This window comes from Nothobranchius furzeri, chromosome 12 (assembly GCF_043380555.1).
Source record: "Nothobranchius furzeri strain GRZ-AD chromosome 12, NfurGRZ-RIMD1, whole genome shotgun sequence".
Classification (NCBI taxonomy): Eukaryota; Metazoa; Chordata; class Actinopteri; order Cyprinodontiformes; family Nothobranchiidae; genus Nothobranchius; species Nothobranchius furzeri.
The window spans coordinates 26291666-26314647 of record NC_091752.1 but is presented as its reverse complement, the minus strand read 5'-3'; the positions used below and the strand labels follow the sequence as shown (position 1 = coordinate 26314647).

The following is a 22982-nucleotide window of genomic DNA, read 5'->3' as shown; positions in this document are numbered from 1 at the left end:
AAAAACTTGACACTGGACCAAAGTCGTCCTAATGCCACTCAGACATATCCAATGGCATGACAGGGTTCAGCAGGTTAAAGTGGTTGAATGAATCTGACACTTTGGGTAATAGAACATCACAGATTTGTTCTCTGATAACATCCTCTTAGTGAGGATGAGGATTTATGAAACACGTGTTAAACTCTTACAAAACCAGCCTGCGCTTTGAGTCTGAAATCAACATTATTTTGCTCACTTTCCATCAAATCAACCATAAAATGGGACATTTTCACTATTTAGTTCCCATCACTTCTACAATCAAGTCCAATTGTTGAAAGCCTGATTTTTTAAGTAATTAGGTCATTATGGAGCACGTGCGACAAAGAGGTTGTAAAATGAAATCTGTAGCTGATGAGTCACATAACGCGTCGTAGAAGGCAATTTAAAAAAATAGACTATGAGTGGATTCTAACAGAGACAAAAGCTCTGTAAAAAGGTACTTTTCCTTTTTGTTAACCTGAATCAAGCTGAGTATTGCCTTTATGTGCTTTATTAAAACAGCACAGCTCAGGTTAAAGTGTGTCCACAAAACTCACCACAGAGAGGGTTTCGGCCCAGCACCAGAATATTCGGTAGAGGCATCATCACTAGCTGCTGGAGGCTCTCCTGTTGCACACAACAAAAGACACAAACAGTTAAGGGACAGAGCATGGACATATTTTACATTTACAAAAATCAAATATCTAGAGATGTTTGATCTAATGGGCAGATATTATGAAAATGTATTATCGGAAATTAGCTGTATTGTGTTTTACTCTTAATGACTCGACTTTTACATTCCATGCACATATTGTACATCAAATTCTTCAGTTACTTCTCTCACTCAAAATGTCAAAATGTGACTGATGGCAGTAGAGGTCATATTTTGCACAGATAATGTTAAGTTTAGAGGAGTAGAACACTTATGTATTGAATACATTTGCAGTGGTCTCTTGTAGGCATGAATGCCTTGTAAGGCGTTTAAGAGGAAAAATATACCGGATCACCACTTTCAGGATCTACGGTATATTTTTCCCCTTGAACGCCTTTTTTGAGCCACATCACAGCTGAGCTTCAGGTGACAGGTTTTGGGGTCGTATTTCTTGATATTTGGACATCTCGCTTCTGATCAGATAACAGCAATGCGACTCTACCACTGACTTACAACGTGGATGTTATTTTCACAAATAACACAAACCTGGAGGAGCTTCTGCCATGTGGTGAAGTTGCTAATGTTACCGGTTAGCTTCAACTAGTCGGGAAGTTCTCCCATGATTCCCAAATGTTAAACCAAACAGCAGACTTCCCCCCTTTGTGAGTCAAGGTGGGTGAGTCCATAAATGCTAATTCACAGGGTGAAAATTTTCAAATGCTGGAGTTTCACCATCTATTTTTTATCAGAAGCTAATGCAGGAGATAGGTGTAGGAGACCATTTTCTTCTTCAGTCTGCATGAAAAACTTGGATCGATTAATCAGAAAAATACACATCTTATACAAGACAATGTGATGTCAGCTACCAAATATGATTCAGTTTTTCTTTTTTCATGCGGGGACATCACATATTGATATATCAATATCTAGGGTTGGGCATCGATTGGATCTATAGCAAATTTTTTAGTTTTGTCTGGAATTGATCAAATTTTTTTAACTTCAACTCCTAGTTTTGATACAAGTCTGCCGACCTGGAGAAGAAACTGTTAAATACAAACGAAGAAAAATCAGCCAGAAGTCTTTGCATTACCATGTTCTTAAGTGTGCCTTCACTAGAAAGTTCATAGAATTTAAATTCCTGGAGAAGTTCCGACTACTTCATCAATAAGACCTGTATGGTTAACTGGCTCACATAAAAACATGTAAAGCTTTTGACTCTGCCTCTTGAAAGATTCGGGAGTAGTTAGAAATGGGAATCAAAACATGAAATTGGAATCAGAATCATTCTAATTCAAACAATGCCCAATGCGATGGTGGCACAGGAGTTAACGGTTCGCCCCGTAATCGGAAGTTTGCAGGTTCGAGCCCCGCTCAGTCTGTCGCTGTCATTGTGTCCTTGGGCAAGACACTTAACCCACCTCGCCTGCTGGTGGTGGTCAGAGGGACAGGTGGCGCCAGTGCTCGGCAGCCTCGCCTCTGTCAGTGAGCCCCAGGGCAGCTGTGGCTACATCGTAGCTCATCCCCACCAGCATGTGAATGTGTGTGTGAATGGGTGAATGACTGATTGTGTTGTAAAGCGCCTTGGGGGGTTCCACGACTCTAGAAGGTGCTATATCAAATACAGGCCATTTACAATTTTACCAACCCTATCTTTAATGGAAATAAAGTTTTTGGTAACAATGACGATATCGAACATGCCTACAACCAAAGATTTCTGATTAGGACAAAGAATTTATTTTCAGCACAAACAAGAACCTCCTGTGGCTGAGAAGGTCATATGAGACATCTTGTGGCATCTAAAGCCAAAAAAAGAGAAAACACGCTCCTCAGGGCTCCGACAGCAGTCTGGTATTATCTCCATTTCAAACACAGTAAAAGAGTCTGACAGCCCTAGACTAAGAGTTTTATTCATGTTCCAGCAAGGATAAAAAGTCATCATTAAAAAATCAAAAGTAGCAACCTCAAAGTACACAATGCGTGTACTAACAAAACCTTGATCAAAGTGCTTTTCGTTTACAAGGCTGCCTCAGTCACCTATGAAGGATTTCAAGGTACCAGAGCTGATCTGGAACCGTTGAAATGGAAAATCTGATTCTGGATCTGGAATGTTTATGCAAATAACAATTGTGGGTTAACCCTTTAGAACTCAAAACCTTTTTAACTAGAAAACAGGAATAACTACATTGAAATGCAGAAAAAAATTTAATAAAATAAAGTAAAATCATTTCCGATTTACGTATGGATAGAATGTCACTTTGGAATTTATTCTTGAATATTTGACTCAAGAAGCAATTTTACAGATAATTGGAATGGGTTGTGGGTGAAACAGTGTCACCACGGGTCTTTAATGGTTCAATGGATTGTTACCAAAATGCTCCTTTTATTTGTGCGCCAGTCAACAGGAAGTTTGCTTTTGGTAAAGATGTGCAAGACCTAACAGGTTTAAGTTGCTTACTATATCCAACTCTGGTCCTGATGTTAAGGAGATCGCCCTGGTGTGACAAACTACGGAAGCTCCAATGACATCACGTCTGTCCCTGACAGACCGGTTGCGCCGTGCCCAGGCTCCGCCCACCCAGTATATACACTGCCAACCAACCCCTCCTACTCATTCGGATGATTTCTTACCATTAATGCAAGAAGGGAACTGTTGGTGAAACACCTCACTCTGTTATCAAAGAACCGGGGTTTACATAACGTAACCCAACGTTCTTCTTCTAACTTCGTTCGGTGTTTCACTGTGGGAGATATGGCCCACTCCCAGATTGCATGTCCATCCCGAAGAGAGCTGCAGCAAAATTCTGCTTAGCCACTAAGCAGATGCTGTGCATCCTGCCTCCAGCGCTGAATGCGCCGGTGAAGGTTGAGACACATCCAGCCTGTAAAACCGCACAAAAGTTAGCGGTGTAGCCCAGCTAGCTGCTGCACAGATATCCTGGACTGACACCCCACGAAACAGGGCCCAAGATGTGGCCATGCTCCTTGTAGAATGAGCCCTCACCCCCAGAGGGGGTTCAGCACCCTTACACTTATATGAAAGGTTGATTGCTTCTACAATCCAGTATGCCAGTCTCTGGCGAGACACAGGTTTCCCTTTATGAGCCATGGCCCAAGAAACAAACAACTGGTTAAGCAGCTAACCAAAGATAGCCTGAAAATTGCTGAGGGAGCAAAGTGTAGTTTCTCACGGGAAGAAAGCGAGAATGATTAGGAGGGGTTGGTTGGCCGTGTATATACTGGGTGGGCGGAGCTGTAGAAAGAGAGAGTTACGACGATGCTTTGAACTCGCCAACTTGCGGTCACGTGGTTCATGGAGCTCTCAATTGTTCCAAACATCCCAGCACCGTAAGTCAGTTTGAACGGCGTATGGCGAGACAAATCACAAGTATTGAATATAATCACATTTCCCCTGGCATTTTTTGGTAATTATTGAATAATATTATATTATATATTATGTCCTAATTCCTTCACAAAGTAGCCCATTTTTTTCCCGAGCATTTGTAGGAAGACCGACACCCGTGACTGTTCTACATTACAGGAATACGACAGTCCTAACACACTGTAGAATACATTTAGACCACATACATTACTATAATATAGCAATAAATTTGGCTTAGTAATGCAACACACTGCTCTAATATAAGCATATTTAACAGCTTTAAGTCCTACAAGAAGCCCTAAACTCGAGTTGTAATATCCATTTTAAAGTGGTTTATTGAAAGCTAGAATTCTGCTCCAGCTCACCTTAAAGAAAATATGTAGCCGTTTATGCTTTGAATGGTGATCTGTTATGTTCAGTAAAATACATTGTACAATCATTACTTTATATTTTTATGTGAAGACAGTACATGCATCTATAACCTTGTTTATCTGGCTTCTATGGCAATTAATTAAAAAGAAAAATTCAACACCAAAATTGTACAACATGTATAATAGCATTGTTAATAAAGCATTTTTACCAGCATTATGTTTAGTCATTACATATGCACAAATAAGAGGAATCAATAATTTTGAGCAATGCACTCAAGACCTAATGAAACTCTTTCGAATAACTTTATTTTGATTATTATTAAAATAAAATTAGTCAGTGGGTTAAAATTAGAAATTACAAATTTTAGAGTTGGATAAAATTTTAAAATGTACTTTTACATCTCTATATTTTTTTTAGTTCAATATTTCTGTATGTAAAAAAATAGTATTTTCATAATCCCTTTATAGGTTGATTATCTTACATGGTTGGCTGCGCTGCATATAGCAATCGGTCTGAGGGAGGAATCAGAATTATGGCTTACCCAAAGACGCAGAGAGAAGAAAATGGTTGGCTCAAGTCAGCAGGAGCAACCTCACCATGACCAGAGATCACAATAACAAAAAGCTGTGTGCAGTGAGTTTAATGTGCACTCTCGAATGTTTTCCATCAAGGCTCTACATGTTTTGCTCTCAACTGCACAAGGCTGCAATTAAACTGTTAAATGTGGCAGAAAATAAACTAATACACCACTCTACAGGCACATTTTGAGGAGGGACAGTTTACTAAGACTAGGCAAGGCAAGGTGAGACTCAGGGCTGATGCTGTGTTTGTTCATCGCCCTGAACCAAGGAGGAGGAAGAATCCTGTAGTGAGAAGTACAGCAGAACCACTGCATGTTGATCCACTGACCAGTGACCACCTATATTGTTCTCAAGTAAACTGTGGTACAAATCTTCTGAAATATTAAGACATTTGTATTTATTTTATTTAAAAATGATTCTTTATTCTAACAGTGTCATTATTATTTCAGAGAATGAGGAAAGCAGCAGCAGTGAAGCAAATGAGATGAGGGAAAGTGAGGGGGGACATGAGATGGTATCAGGAGAGAGGGACATCCCAGGAAGCCATGAGGAGCCGGCGTCAGGGCCAGGAGGAGAAAGGAACAGGCTATGCAGCCAGGGAACCCAGCTGGAAAACCTAAGGGAGCAAACAGAAAGTCAAAAAGGCATGAAAAACACAAGAGGCATTAAATGGAGTAAACAGACAATCAAAAAGGCCGTACAGCTCAGTTTTCAGCGGGTTCAACAGGCTACAGGTTTCTTCAGGACACGAGTATCCCTCTGCCTGATGTTAGAACCCTGCAAAGACAAATGCAGCCCGTTAAACTGGAACCAGGTGTGTAAGGAGAGGTGTGTGACATGCTCAGTTTGAAGGTTAAACATCTGACAGAGATAGAAAGAGAGTGTGTGCTTACTGTGGATGAGATGGCAATCACTCCAGGCGTGCATCACTCCATCACAGACCCAGCTGGGTTTTGCCACCAACATTGTTTCTGGTCAGCTCTCCGCTCCGCCACTATGAAAACATGAAGATGGACACACAACACAGTTTAACCTTTAATGGTTACATAAGATTTTTGTTAGTTTCTCTTTGACATTTATTTATTGATAGTTGTGTTATTGTTCATTCTTATTTCTTGTCATTCCTTACTTAACAAAATTGCAAATGCTAATATTATAAAGCAAGTGGAAATTAGCAGTTTTATGGAAAATGTCTAATTTTTTAAAGTTATTGTGTTCGACTACCGTTCTTGAAATATCTTAATTCTATTCTTATTACTTGAGTCCACAAAACAGAACAACATATCTTCTTATGTTCGTAATCCTGTTCGTCTCATGCTTCAGCAGTTTGCTGCAGTCAGTGTTATTAACTGAAAAATATTAAATAATTACTTGTCTTCACAATCAAATTTCCTTTATCATTGGTCTCTCCATTTGTGCTTCCATTTCTGATGCATGTTCGCGTTGATACAGCAACCAGCAAGGTATTATTGTACAAAAAATCCCAAATGAAACTAATACTGTAAAAAGTTCATAACCTATTTCAAACTGTGGGGAATATTTTTAAAACGTAGAATTAAACAAACTGAAATAAACCCGTCTGCAGCTCGACAAGCTTGTCTAAAACCTCCTGCTCACAATCAGCAAGCTGAACACAATTTGCTCATTAAAACTGGCAACATAAAAATCATCGTTGGCTTATTTTGGTACTAAGCGGTTAGCTAACGCTTCACAATGCAAAAAAATGATGACATTTCATCAACTTACCTGAGAAAATCCTTCCGAAACACCGAAAAAGAACTGGAGTCAATGCAGCAGCGAGGGCGGTTTGGAACTATTCGAAGCTACATGAACCACGTGACTCCCGCATTCCATTTTTTCCACAGAAGTCTATCAGAGTGTCACAACTCTCGCTTTCTACAGCTCTGTGTGCAACCGGTCTGTCAGGGACAGACGTGATGTCATTGGAGCTTCCGTAGTTGGTCACGCCAGGGCGATTCCCGTAGTGAAACACCAAACGAAGTTAGAAAAAGAACAGTCATTTCTTTCTTTACATGTAAAGGCTAATCTTAGCACATCGGTGTGTTGATGAATGAAAACTGAGCATCATAAATTAACTACATCTCATATTTACAAAACCTCATCAACTGTCACTAAAAAAAGGTCAACAATGCTGACCTTTACAGCACATAAAACCATCTAAACAACCTTCAGAGCTCTATTGAGAGGAATGCTGCTTTCTTTCAGCAGAAAGGAGGACGTGAAGGCCACACACCATGAATATTTCATGCTTTATGAGAGCGAACTCCTCATTGTTCGTGCTTTTGTTTGGAATAAAATTCATTTTAGTGTGTTTAGATTGCACAGTTTCACCGAGAGAGATTTCAGATTTGCGAAGAACGATTTGGATTATTATAAGGAATTGGCCGTTGAATTCCAAGTGTTATGCATTTGATTGCCATCAGTGTCGTGAGCAACATTACAGAAGAAACACGGGTGAATAAAATGTGGCAAAATCAAAAATCCCAACGTTCAAGAATTAAATGTTTTTCTAATACAGCACAGCTCTAAAGCAATGAGGCCAAGTTCAAATCCAAAAACCTCAACAGAAGGAAAGTTTGCTTAACCTTCAAGACAATAATGCATCTGGTCATGAAGACAACACAGTACTAAATCAGTTATGTAGTTCTTACATTTGATGTTTCAGATACATGAAGTATCGCACTAATTCAGATGGAAATGAAGGAACGCGTTAACCGAAAACTTCATAACAGGTAAATGTCACATGCTCAAGTGCAGAAATCGTCCTTCATGCTCATTGGCTTAGGAGCTTGGTTTCCATGGTTTCCCTTTAAGAAAAGACAATAATATTGACCGCAGCTTCTCCATCTTGCAGACACTGACGACAGAAGCAGGCAAGGAGGAGAGTTGTGATCTATAAGCTGCCGTTCCTTCAAACAACAGATTGTTTTGTGCGATCAGGATATGTTGAATTACAAAACACGCCAAATTTCAGTCTGAACATCTTACAGCGTTTGATTTAAAAAGATTATGATGGCAGAATGAGAGGACGGTTCCGAGTCCAACTGAAAGGGACAGCAACAATGACTAATAACCAAAAGGTGAAGATGGACAGATCGACTCAACAAGCGCGAGACAGCATATTCACCGTAGTGGAGACGATCACAGTTGGTGTGTCTGAGACGTTTAATGTGATGGCCGACCGAGTGACCTTGACTCCATGATCCAAGAAGCAACTCAGAAACAAAACATGCATCATAACTAACACCTAAAAGTCTAGTCGTTTTTTCTGAACGCACCTCATGGTTCTAATGACTTGTGCACATGTAGTTGTTTAAAGCTACACACACTGTACAAGGTGTGTGTTGCTGTTAGTGCTTCTGTTCAAAGCACAACTACTACACACACACACACACACACACACACACACACACACACACACACACACACACACACACACACACACACACACACACACACACACACACACACACACACACACACACACACACACACACACACACACACACACACACACACACACACACACACACACACACACACACACACACACACACACACACACACACCTGTTCCCTTCGATGGCAGCACACATTTACAGTAAGAGCACCATGGAGGACAGCTGTGTGTAACACATGGCACGCTTTCATTCTAAAATGATTACCATTCCCTCTCTTCTCCGTTAACACCATATAACACCAGTCCTATGTGCCTTGGATTGGCTCCCTGTTTTTTATCGCATCAGGTTTAAGGTCCTCCTGTTTGTGTTCAAGGCGTTAAACACAGGGGCTCCTAAATATCTTTCCGATGTCATCCACCAGCATGTCCCGGTGCGTTCCCTTAGGTCAGCTGACCAGAGATTACTAACTGTGCCTAGGTACAGCCTGAAGTCTCGTGGTAGTCGAGCTTTTTCAGTACTTGGACCAAGTCTCTGGAATGAGCTGCCAGCCGATGTAAAACAGGCCAAGTCATTAGAAACCTTTAAAGGAAGACTGAAAACACATCTGTTCTCGCTGGCTTTTGGACGTTGAAGTTGGGGGAAGTAGGCCGGATATGGAATGTGAACTGGCACTCAGGTTTTTGTACTGTATTTTAAAATGGATTTCTTATTGTATTTTTATAGGATTTATTACGGTATTTTACAGGGATTTTTTAGTGTATTTTAATGGATATTTTAATGTATTTTAATGGTCATATCTCTGTCCTATTGTGTGGCATTTTATTGATGTACAGCGCTTTGTTTGTCCATTCTGGCCATGTGAAAGCGCTCTATAAATAAAGTTGATTTGATTTGATTTGATTTGATTTAAAACCACGTATGATCCACATCCTGAGCTCACTTCCATGACAGTTTTCCTTCCCGTCTTTTATTTCCTAATAAAGATTCCACACAGGATCTACTCCATGAAATAAATGAATGCAGGATGTCAGGAGTCAGGATGCTTTTCCTCACACCTCGTGTGTGGTTTTTTTTTTGTAAGCCTCAGACACTGACAGCTTCGGTGTAGATTAAATGCCTGTATCTTTCATACATTAAAAAAATGATGGACACAACAGAATTGACATTAACATCCATCACTCGGGGCACGCTACAGCCGGGTGAGACAAATACCGTGAGACTTAAATATAAAGCTTTCACTGCTCTGCTGAAGCTGCAGAAACGTCTCTGGTTCAGTCGATACAACACTCTCTCCGATAATCCATCCATCTAATCATGACCACGTTCCGACGTGGGGGGTGTAAAACAGGCAATCCCCATAACAACGAGAGGTGTGTGATGTGGAGAAATGGAGAAAAATGTGGATAAAATAGACTCTACAGGGAAAAAATGCAGTGTTGATTTTATCACTTCTCACTCCAGACGTGCAGGACTAATCTGTCGTCTCCATCTCCTCCTGTTCACCCCCCATCCCCCCATCCTCAACATTGCTGTATTATTGATTCCGGCAGGACTCCAGGCTTCTCAACACTGTCTCCACTTCCATCCCACAGAGGTTTTTAGACAAACTGATCAAATGAAGTGCTGGTTAAAGAGCTAGTTGACTTCTGTTTGACCATTAATCTGAGCAAAGGTGCTATAATTCATTCACTTTTAGGGAATAGATGACGTCAAACATCATCTTCAGGTAAACTCTCTGAAGAGCTGATTTACTCATATTGATGTGTGTTCTACTTCATCTTTCATTCAACCTGGACATCATTTATTCCACACAAAGAAAAATAAAAAACATTTAAAGGAATACTACTCAGCTTTTTCATATTTCTAAATCGTTTTCTTGAGCCACTATGTGTTAAAACAACCTTTTATGGAGTTAATAAAATGTTAGTCAAACCCCACCGCCCTTGTGGCCAGAATACCACACTTGCAACTTCAGAGTTGGCGAGCCGCTACACCTGCTGGTGGATGGAGCTGTGGAGTTAAGCGGAGCTGACATGGTGGCGCTGCAGTCTGCTTCCAGCACGTTTCCTACCTACTTGTTTTAGATTGTGAACACAGCTGATTTATTTGATTTAGTGATAATCACTCCTCTAGAAACTAATGAAAGCTGAAGAGACATTTCAGCAGTTAGATGAAGGTGGTAAAAAGACGAACGCGTGGCGAGGAGAGGAGTTTCATTTTCGGTTTAACCACAATGAATTAATGATGGACACTACGGGTGCTAAAAGCAAGCTAAACTGCCTAGTATCCCTTTAAGATGAGAATTTAGACATTTTTACTTTGCTTTTATGACTTGATCTAGACCAAGAAAGGTGCTCTCTCTCTCTCCCCAACACACACACACACAAACACACACCTAACCCTTTTCCATTCCTCCACCCAAGCACAAGTTCCGCTACCAGCAAAGGTTCAACAGGAGACTAATTGTACTGCTAGTGTGTGTGTGTGTGTGTGTGTGTGTGTGTGTGTGTGTGTGTGTGTGTGTGTGTGTGTGTGTGTGTGTGTGTGTGTGTGTGTGTGTGTGTGTGTGTGCGTATCCTGCATGAACCCTGAGAGCCTGAATCACACCCATTCTGCAGACATGGGAGTGTTACCATAGAAACGGGGAAGTGGGTTTACTCTGCCCGTGTTAGACAGCTTTACGCTAACGATACAGTAAAATGTTCACACACGAAAGCTCTCCTGCCCTCTGCAGAATTTTCTCCTGCAAAAAAATAAAAGATAAACTGCAGAGATGATGATCTCACGGAGGTTATTTCCCACCAGCCACAGGAAGAATCATGCTTCTGCTTTCTCTAAACACACACACACATTCAATCACAGAGAGAAAAACACAACACCATACATAAGATCTCATGATTCTGTCCACAAAAGGACACAAAATTATTACATTTTGACAAACTTAACTTTTTAGTACATAAATTCATATAAAAGCATTCTATTCACTGAAATGAAATAAGGCACCTATGTGTCCAGGCTACACAATGAAAAAGCAACACTTGCTTAATAAAAACGAACAGCTGATAGGCTCTGTTGGACAGATGGACACATGATCTTTTACACGAGAGAGGAGGAGCAAACACACCATTAGGATCTTGTTTCTTTTGTTCTCTTCTGTTATCAGGTAGAGTGATTTTACAGCAGAGCCTCGGGGCAGAATGATCCCAACTGTCACCTTAAAGCGTGACAGGTGGGCAGAAAAAGCCGGACCCCTCCGACCTCACCTCATCACCCCAGGCTTCTGCTTCACACTGGCTGGGAAAGGTCGTACAATCACAAACTATCCAAGTTAAGGCAGTCTGTGCATTTCTGAATGACTACGGGGAAAAATGGCTGCCAACATCTGGCTTTTAAGTGCTGAGTCTTTAGTCCTGAAGAAAACACTTTAGTTGGAGGTCTTACTGGTAACCGGAGCTTTAAAAGGTGCAATAAAAACTTTCAAATTGCAAATTCAGATCCATGTGATAATAAAAAAGTGGAACCCAGCTTTTAGTTTCCTCTTATCGCTCGGATGGAAGTAGTTTCCTTTAGCGTGTGGGAACTTATTATACATCATTACTGCCATTCAGTCCGCTTCTATGCAAACACAAAGTAACTGCTTACAGGCGTAAACAGGAGGAGCACTCACAAATGTGTTTATAACACAATGAAGGTTATGATTAGGAGGACAGGGTGGAAAAAAGTACAGAACTTGGTTCAAGATCTGAAATCTACTTTTTTAAGTCTTACAAATATACACATTTGCTTTTAGGGAACACTTTATAGAAATAGATAACCACTAATTTTGCTCAAAGGAACCCATCTAGCTCACATGTTAAAGAATAAAATGTTGAGTTGGTTCAGAACCAGATCTAAATCCATCTCATCCCACAGTTTCAGAAACGAAGCTGATCAGTTTTAATGTTCTTTTGCTCCATTTCGCTGTCCATGTGTCGGAAACAGAATTTATTACTGTGTAAATGCATCAAATCATTCCTTTCCACCTTAATGAGCCTAAAAACACAGGAGGAGGTTGAATTAGGAACTTTAATGTTGCAGTAAACTTTAAGCCAGATTTAGTGAATTGGTTTCTGTCGCTAACCAAAAACAAGCAGCAATGTGTGGCGTTTTAACGGCATCAGCTGATTTATGTTTTGAACTTAGTACAATACTTTATCAGCCTGGTGGCAACAAGCCATCCTATTTCTGTGAATATATAGTCTGGCCACGATCCATTGATGGCTCTCAATCGTGGGGCGGGATCTACAGTTGTCTTTCAAACCGTCTCTGCTTGCTATTGGATAACAAACAACGTGACACTCACCACTATAGATGTCAGTCAACGAGATAGTCCGCCATACTCGGTTGAAGAAGATGCAAATACATCCCTTTTCTAAATAAACTTAAGTGTCTGCTCTTGACTCAAAGAAAAGCCCAAGTCTAAATATTCCTAGGTTGATGCCGAAGCCGTTTCCAATGAGCTGCTGCCATCTTTGTTTGTTCGTGACATCCAGCCCACTAACATAGTGCTGTGATTGGCTCACCAAACCAATAGTCTGCTGTGATTGGACTGCTAAGGAGCTGTCGCCATCTTAGTTTTGCTCACTCACAGTAACATTCCGCCTACCTGGCTGATAAAGCGCCGTGTGGGCCATTGGCTGGCACACTGTTGCTAACCACTTAAACATTCTCCCTCTCCTGATAATAACACACTACTGTCTGTGTGTCTGTGTGTGTGTGCATGTGTGCATGCGTGTGTGCGTGCGTGCGTGTTCTCTGTCTTCTCAATCACCAGTGAGTCATGGTGGACGGCTGCTTATACTGAGCCAGGATCCTCTGGAGGTTTCTTCCTGTTAAAAGGGAGTTTTCCTCTCCACTGTTGCTAAATGCTTGCTTAGTATGAGGATTGCTGTAAAGACTCTAGACACCAGTCAGTGACTTGATGCAACCTGCTGGGTTCCTCATATAGGAAACTTTTTACTGATTCACTTAATGAACTGAACTTTATTGGAATGTTTACTATGTGAAGTGCCTTGAGACACTTGTCGTGATTTGGCGCTATATAAATAAACTGATTTGATTTGTAATTGGCTCACCAAACAGATGGCGTGCTTTGACTGGACCAGTAACAGACTGTGCAGGGCTGCAGCAGTTCCAATGGAGTGTGGCTAGACCTTCCTTTTCTTGACTCTAGGCTAATACATTATCATATAGAATAAACTCATGGCATAAATGTAAACAAAATGTATCCTGCATGGGGGAAAGGTTTTAACAGGAAGTGTTACTGCTTTCCGTCTCAAAATGATTAAACTGATTTATTCAATCAAACTCCGGTTCTGAGTGACTTCAATGTGGAAGTCAGGAGAAAACTGTGTATACCAATGGTCTCACAATGATGCCCAACAGTCAGGCCAGGTTAACTGAATGTCTAGGACCAATGTACTGAGTCTGAAACCAGTTTTCCTGACTGAAATACAGATGGAGCGCAAAGTCAGATAAAAATAGTTCAGTACTAAAACGGACCATCATTCTCAGAAGTGATGACTAGCATCAGTTGTGCATTGTTTTCAAAACCTAGCTTGTAAACTGACATCATCAGCGTGATATTCAGACCGGCAAGCATGTGACCGTACATGACCAAACACATTCAGCCTGCAGCCTGAAGGCTTTGCTCCAACAAACTGATACAGCCATGACTGATGCTGAAGGCAGCAGAACGAAACGAGATGCAAATATGAAATTTCAGACATATTCAAATAAAAATAAATATATTAAACAGCAAGACTGGCAGCACCCTTCATACATTGTGTTGCCTCATCTAAGCAACTGTTTTTTATATTTAATCAAATGTTTTCTCAGACTGTAACGTAATTATTGTCGGAATAAAATCTAACAGGATTTTGTTCAAATTAAGTGAAAATGGCATTTTTGTGCATACCGTGTTATTAAAATTCAAAATAGAAACTAGCGATCACAAACATCCAACAGGCCTTGTCTCTGACCCAACCATCCTTGCAGAGCTTCAGAGCTGGGTCTTTTCTACATGAATGGGGGTCTCTGTTACCATTCTAGCAGCCAAAGCAACCACACCCAGAACTAAATAGAAGGAAAGCAAGACTGAAATACATTTATTTCCAAAGTAACTGCTAAAACCTAAAAGATGTGAGAAAAGACATGTTACATAAAATTCCTTTAACAAATTGCAAGTATTGCATTTCATTTATTTACTTATTTATACATACATACCATTAATAAAAACTAAATTCACACAAAATTTTCTAAACTTAACAACGGGTTTCACTGTCAAGACAAGTTAAATGTGTGGAAAATGTATTTAATCGATGCATTTTCAGTGGTCTCTGGTAGGAATGAATGCCAGCTGTACTCAGGGTAAAAAAAGCCCAGAATTGCTTGAATCAGCACAGCAACATGACTCTACCACTGACTTGCAACGTGAATGTTGTATCTTTACAAATTACACAAGCATGGGGGAGTTTTTCCTGTGTGGTGGTGTTGCTAGCTTCTACTATTCGGGATGTTGTCTGCTGTTTCCTGGATGCTAAACCAACAACAACCTTCCCCATCGTGAGTCAAGATGGGTGAGTCCATGGATGTTAAGTTACGGTATGACGTAGACCAGTCAGACTCTTCTAATCCTAGAGTTTCACCATCTATTTTCTATCAGAAGCTAATGCAGGAGATAGGTGTAAGATATTCAGCCTGCATGAAAAACTCGGTGACTGATTATAATCAGAAACATTCACAAAAAAATGGTTTTCCGGTCAACCACACCTTTAAATCTCAAATATTTCAGTTCTCCTGGCCAAGGCTTCCTATCACATTCTATCCAAGAATGCCAAACCAAAGCCACCAAATTAAAAAGAGGCTTAACATATATTTGGACACACCGCCAGCTCCAAGACATTCTGAGTGAAATCTGCTATGCAGAAAAGAGCAAGGAACCATAAAAGACAATATCCCGCTTCACAGCGATGCAATAACCACTAATGCAAATTTATCCCATCTAAAAATAAAATGTGATTAAAAGCATTTTGGCCATTTCTGTCACAATAAACAGGCGTTTTTAATTTGCATGGATCAACAGCTCTCAGCTGCTCAGCCATGATGCGTTTACCAGATCCTGAAATCCAAAACTGAAGCCCGTCTAGACATAAATCTCCTCCTACACAACCCACTTTAGCAGAACAATAACAAAGTCTTTGAACCGACACCAATGTGACACGTGATGTGGTCTCCGTTCAGCCTCAAGAGAATCAATTTCACAAAATAAAAACCATCATTATTGAATTTCTTGTCAAGCGCTACACATTCTACACACAAGTTCTTCAGTTTCACATCATACAGAGTCAAGGGGTAAGAAGTGGGGGAGGTGAAGGACAAAGGAAGTCCCGAGAAAAGGTCCTCAACTGTCTGCCTTGGAGGATTCAACAAGCTTAATGAATTAGTTTTCCTCTTGACACCAGAAGATCCTTTAGGGATTTAGCAAGGGTTCCAATTTAATAAAGTCAGTCCCTCAGTTTTCCTTCAGGGCACAAAATGGAGAGGATGGATAACACATCTGTGGACAGTATTACAGCAAGTTTTTCAAAGAACTGGTGAATTATCAAGAGTTCATGTTGGTTAATTACTTTGAGTCATCATCATGCTGATGCACAACCTGAATATTACAGAAATGATCCAGGAAGTAGAGTTCATCATTATGATCAAAGATCTCAGCAGATTAGTTAAATGATGTAATTATAATAATGACCGATAAATCCTGCCTGTAGTCGAGACCGTAGTCGACTACATCTAGTTCTGTTTCCAAAGAGCCATCATGGAGGCAGTCGAACACACCGCGAGGGACTGAAAACATCTAGGTGGTCTTTATGAGGCTGCAGACACAAGTGGCTGAACAATGGTGGGAGTCAAAGGTAAACGGGGTGAAATGCAGACAAACTGGGAGGATTAATCAAACGTCGTAAGAGAACAACAGTTTCATTGTTGGCTCATGATTCAATCCAATTCAATTCAATTCTATTTTATTTATATAGCGCCAAATCACGACAAGAGTCATCTCAAGGCACTTCACATAATAAACATTCCAATCCAGGTCAGTTCATTAAGCCAATCAGAAAAAATGTTTCCTATATAAGGAACCCAGCAAATTGCATCAAGTCACTGACTAGTGTCCATCTAAATCTGAAACCGTGTCAATTAGACAGGTCAGTCGCAAACGTGTTTGGAATTTGACTTTTGGATGCCATTTTACTGCAAAAGAACACAATGTTTAACCATCCTTCTCAAAGAATACACGCTTAAATGATAACCGATAACTCTCAATGATAAAGTTATTAGGCATGAACAAAGTCCCAAAAACCTGCAAAAATTTCCTCCTGGTGAAGGTCCTTCATCTTTCCTGTCATCTCATCCTCCCCCGACTTTGTCAGTGATTGCTTACCCTTCTGTGGCTGATAGGAGCCAAGTCTGATAAGTCTTCTGAAGCAGCCTTGTGTAGGCTTATAACATCAAAGGCTAAACAATGGGATGGCTGTTTAAATAAGATGACCCAGAAGTGATTAACAGGATGGCCTGGATCAGAGCAACACTAAAAACAAACAACTGATGCTCTTCAACTGACTCCTGGAGATGTAAACAAAAAGACTAAATTATTTTTCTAAAACTAAGTCCTAAAAAAACTGCTTGACGATGTAAACTTGCACACTAGCCAGTCATGTTGGGTCACAATAACATCTGTCAACTCATTGGAATTTCAGGTTATTGTAAACACAGCTGACAAACTGTTCCTGCAAGCTAGTGAGTCATATTTAATCTGGATTATGTCACTTCACAAAGATAGCAGCTTTTACAATCAACGGCTGAACAAAACTAGGAACTGACAGTATTCGGCTCTTGCTTTATGAAAACAGAAAAAAAAACTTCAGGAAACCAAAAAAAGAAAAAAAACAACACAAATTGACATTTTTCCTCGTTTGTTATTTTATATGATTGTGTGGAAGGCTACACTTAATATTTTAAAATGATCACACAACAGGAAAAAGTTGTGATGCCAGACAAAGTTTAGGTTTTTATCAGTTACTTGATTTTCCTTTTGAAAATAAATAAATCAAGACCTCACTGACCTAGAAACGTGTTTTTCTGGTGCACATTTGGACAAAGTCAGACCAACCTTGACTGAAAACCTTTTGGTGTGTGATCAGGATCCTAAACTCAAGTAAAGGTTTACATTTCAACAAGACCCATGCAAGAAACAGCAACACTAGTGGATTCCGATTTCAAACAATAAATGTTGTTTTTACTAATGGTTTTCCATCCAGTAGTGTTCAAATGGACTATTTCTACCAAAAGAGAAACATGCACGAAAAAGAGATGATGGTCTCGATTTCATTACATTACAAAACACTTCCACTCTAATTTTAGCTTTGCCACTTGGGCAAACATGTGAAGAAGATGGTCGCAAATAATTTGAAATACGCTTATATATATATATATATATATATATATATATATATATATATATACACAGGTGCTGGCCAGTAAATTAGAATATCATCAAAAGGTTGAAAATATTTCAGTAATTCCATTCAAAACGTGAAACTTGTACATTATATTCATGCAATGCACACAGACCAATGTATTTCCGATGTTTATTACGTTTAATTTTGATATTTATAGGTGACAACCAATGAAAACATCAAATCTGGTATCTCAGAAAATTAGAATATTCTAAAGGCCAATGAAAAAATGTTTGTTTCTCTAATGTTGGCCAACTGAAAAGAATGAACATGAAAAGAATGTGCATGTATAGCACTCAATACTTAGTCGGGGCTCCTTTTGCCTCAATAACTGCAGTAATGCGGCGTGGCATGGACTCGATCAGTCTGTGGCACTGCTCAGGTGTTATGAGAGCCCAGGTTGCTCTGATAGTCGTCTTCAGCTCCTCTGCATTGTTGGGTCTAGCGTATTGCATCCTCCGCTTCACAATACCCCATAGATTTTCTATGGGGTTAAGGTCAGGCGAGTTTGCTGGCCAATCAAGGACAGGGATACCATGGTCCTTGAACCAGGTGCTGGTGGTTTTGGCACTGTGTGCAGGTGCCAAGTCCTGTTGAAAGGTGAAGTCTGCATCCCCATAAAGTTGGTCAGCAGCAGGAAGCATGAAGTGCTCTAAAACTTCCTGGTAGACGGCTGCATTGACCCTGGACCTCAGGAAACAGAGTGGGCCAACACCGGCAGATGACATGGCACCCCACACCATCACTGACGGTGGAAACTTTACACTGGACCTCATGCAACGTGGATTCTGTGCTTCTCCGCTCTTCCTCCAGACTCTGGGTCCTTGATTTCCAAAGGAAATGCAGAACTTGCTTTCATCAGAAAACATAACTTTGGACCACTCAGCATCAGTCCAGTCCTTTTTGTCCTTGGCCCAGGCGAGACGCTTCTTGCGCTGTTTCATGTTCAAGAGTGGCTTGACACACGGAATGCGACACCTGAATCCCATGTCTTTCATGAGTCTCCTCGTGGTGGTTCTTGAAGCGCTGACTCCAGCTGCAGTCCACTCTTTGTGGATCTCCCCCACATTTTTGAATGGGTTTGTCGTCACAATTCTCTGCAGGGTGCGGTTATCCCTAGAGCTTGTACACTTTTTTCTACCACATTTTTTCCGTCCCTTCGCCTGTCTGTTAATGTGCTTGGACACAGAGCTCTGCGAACAGCCAGCTTCTTTAGCAATCACCTTTTGTGTCTTGCCCTCCTTGTGCAAGGTGTCAATGATTGTCTTTTGGACAGCTGTTAAGTCAGAAGTCTTCCCCATGATTGTGGTGCCTTCAAAACAAGACTGAGGGACCTTTTAAAGGCCTTTGCAGGTGTTTTGAGTAAATCAGCTGATTAGAGTGGCAGCAGGTGTCTTCTATATTCAGCCTTTTCAGAATATTCTAATTTTTTGAGATACCAAATTTGGAGTTTTCATTAGTTGTCACTTATGAATATCAAATTTAAATGTAATGAACATTGGAAATACATTGGTCTGTGTGCATTGCATGAATATAATGTACAAGTTTCAAGTTTTGAATGGAATTACTGAAATATTTTCAACCTTTTGATGATATTCTAATTTACTGGCCAGCACCTGTATATATATATATATATATATATATATATATATATATATATATATATATATATATATATATATATATATATATATATATATATATATATATATGCAGGATGTTTAAGTTTTCAGCTCTAGATTTGTGATTAGATCACCGAACAGTTTGAACGCTTCGTGTGATAACTGTGAGCCCTATATCTAAACATGTTCAACTTCATTTTATCTTTCAGCCTCTAGTTTATTATTGATCACCAGATAAAAAAGGGAATAGTGGGGTAACGGAAGCCAGTGTGTTCAGAAGATAAGATGTTAAGACTGGAAATGAGTTGAAACTTTTGTTTGCATGCATCACCTTCAGAACAGCTTTATTTGTCCTCAAAATAATTAAAGAATTTGTTCAAAATTAAACAAAGTAATCATCTTAGTTAATTATAATAAAGCTGTGGGCCGTAGCATGTCGCCATCAAGGAGAAATTAAGATTTTGACATTTGAAAGCTAGCTCCGACTCCCCTTCTGAAAGGAGCCGAAAGCCACGCCTTGTACCGCACACGCACATACTACTGGCCTTTAGCGCAAGCGGACGAGTAAAGTTTTTGACACATTCCTGCTCAGACACACCTAACTGCTGAATTATCTCCTCAGCCTTCATTGAGTTCTGCAGGAGCTGCTAATCAATGGTTTTAGTTTGAGTTCAAGCAGGGAAATGTCTAAAACCAGCAAAACTCTGGTTCGTGCTATGCTAACACATACCCGTGCTACTGCCACAACAAGCAAAAACAATAGTAAGATGCAGCGTAACGTTGAAAGCTATGCTAATCACTTAGCCCCAATGCACAAAAGATAAATCCCTGTTTGTCACCCGTCTCCTCTTTTACAGTTAGCTTGATGTTTACAGACTGACTTTAATTCAATGCAGGCCGAGTTAGCATTCAAGCTAGGTTGGTGCACTATGCTGACTGTGCATCACTGCACCACACCGTAGTGCACGCTGGGAACTGGGCCACTTTCTCGTTGATTGACAGCTCTCTTGTGGATACACAGCTTTATTTGTCAACGCTTTAGGCTAATGTAAATGATTTATTTTGTTATTGAGGCCAGGAGAGAGACTTAGGGCTCTCATACATTATGAAAGATTACCTACTTTATCATAGAACAGGGTCAGATTGTCACTTTAAAGCGCTTTAAGTTAATCTAAAAACTTAAACTATGTACCACAGTTTAAGGAGATCAAACTAGCCAAAGCTAGTGTGCACAAGCAGATTTTAGACATAAATAAATTAGCGCTAGACGTTAACTATGGGGAGGAGACAGATTACCACATCACTGTTTTACATTCCTGGTGTCTCTTCAGATTTATGGAGCCTGGATGAAGGTCATAAAACCACATCACACACATCCACATCTGTAAGTGTATTTCTGTTTATACAGTCTTAAAAGAACATATGTTCTTGAGGACACTTTAAATTACCTCTGTAAACTGAGGGAATCTGATCTGACAAACTGTCAGGTTTTTTTCACTATTAAAACTTTTAGAAATGTCTTTTGATCAGGTTAAAAATAAACTCTTACCTGATAGTAGGCTTTGATCTGCCTGATAAGGATAGACAGGTTCTGGATACGTAGTGTGGGGTCATTGTTCACCTTCTTGTTGGTCCTCTGCACGGTGGCTTTAGGGTTTCTGCAATGAGAAAATACAATTAATAACAAAATTAACAGCAGTAGGAGATAAAAAAATTCTAATGCAAATCCTTTTATTTTCCACTAGGGTGTCACTTAGCCTAAATAAAATAATGTGTCCCCTGAAATATTTGCAGCACAACATTAGATAACCGAATTATATGATTATACAACCAATTATTATATTTCACCCCTCACTATTTACTAAAAGCATAACTGTACTCAATTTGTTACATTTATTTCACAGTAATCATACAGGCAGAAATGACCTGTTAAATGCTAAAAACAATTACTTTATGTAATGTCTACTATCATAATGATACTATTTTTAAGTTTTTCAGCTTCTAAAACCAAACAGGTTATAAAAAATGAGTCATTGTGATGTCACAAAGTAGAAAAGGTATAAAAAAGCATTCATAATATCCAATACAGCATGCTTTGTCTCTTTTATATAATTCTCTTAACCATGAAGTAATGAATTTAGAATAAAAACTAAGAAGATTTTTTCTCTTGACTTATCTTGCTGCTAGATAAGTCTCATCTCCACTCATGTGTGTGACACAATCCTTTCTAGAGTAACTGAACAGTTTTTGCCTAGACGTTCTCAGACAACAAGCGTTAAGACATCATGGAATGATTGAAATTTAAATCCTTTAAATAAAATGTAAAATAATAAGTTTTGCCAGAACTTTACTTCTCACATGAACAGAAATTTCTGTTTGCAGCTTGCTCTGACTCACTGGTGAGGATATGTTTTGACAATCCTTCGTTCTTTAGCTCCTTTCTTAAAATAATAAATAAATAATGTTCCATGTCCCATGTTTCCAAACAGCATGAGATCCCTGTAATTATTTTATGTAATTTATCCTGAATTTTTTCAAGAAAAACAAACTCCTGTACTCCAAATCAACCAGAAAAAAAGCTCTGGCGCATCATTTCCAGGAACTAGAAGTGAGCCACATGACAGCTGAGCTTCAGACAGCAGGTTTTGGGGTCTTGTTTGCTGATATTTGGACATCTCGCCTGAGATTGGATAAGAGTAACGCGACTAACACTGACTCCATTTTTGTTGCAACATTGATGTTTTATCTACACAAATAACACAGGTCTGAAGGAAATCTGCTGTGTGGTGGAGTTGCTAATGCTAACAGTTAGCTTCTACTAGCCAAGATGTTCTCTGCGGTTTCCTGAACGCTAAACCAACAACAGCCTTCACTGGTGTGAGCCAAGATGGGTGAATCCATGATTGTTCTGTGACAGTGTGACATAGATCTGTGAGGATTTTCAAATCCTAGAGTTTTCACCATCTATTTACTATCAGAAGATAATGCATGAGATAGATGTAGGAGACTATTTTCATGCGCAGCCTCCATGAAAAACTACAGTGACCGATTATAATTAAAAATAATTACATTTTTTTTCAGTTAACCACACTTTTTAACAGTAAACTACTTTTTCCCCTTTTTGTGTGAAATGAACTTTAAGGTGAAATTCATACAGCTGATGACCTATTTGTGGGGTCAAGAGAAGATGCCCTCCTCGTCCAACAGGAGGAGGAGGAGTTAAGAGTGTTTATGAATGCATGTGTGTGTGTGTGTGTGTGTGTGTGTGTGTGTGTGTGTGTGTGTGTGTGTGTGTGTGTGTGTGTGTGTGTGTGTGTGTGTGTGTGTGTGTGTGTGCACTGTATCTGTATCTTAATCTTAAGATTTAAAAACCGTTAATTACA

General features: G+C 39.8%; 1 protein-coding gene and 1 long non-coding RNA gene across 9 annotated transcripts in view; both read right to left on the bottom strand.

Annotated features, from left to right (window-relative positions):
- ccdc88ab (coiled-coil domain containing 88Ab) overlaps positions 1–22982 on the bottom strand; it is a 79917-nt gene that overhangs the window by 49423 nt on the left and 7512 nt on the right. For all 8 annotated transcript variants that reach the window (XR_001571746.3, XR_008565705.2, XM_015944640.3 and 5 more), the window contains exons 3-4: positions 21149–21257; positions 576–645 (exon numbers count right to left, since the gene is read on the bottom strand). Coding sequence is in view for 6 of the 8 variants with exons in the window: in XM_015944640.3 (XP_015800126.3) it covers positions 576–645; positions 21149–21257 (179 nt within the window). In the remaining 2 variants the exon portion in view is untranslated. The remainder of the gene's footprint in view (positions 1–575; positions 646–21148; positions 21258–22982) is intronic.
- On the bottom strand, positions 5483–6025 carry LOC139062102 (uncharacterized). Its single transcript, XR_011515685.1, has 3 exons — positions 5896–6025; positions 5704–5779; positions 5483–5618 (listed from the first exon to the last, which is right to left on the bottom strand). It is a non-coding gene; the product is annotated as an uncharacterized lncRNA (long non-coding RNA).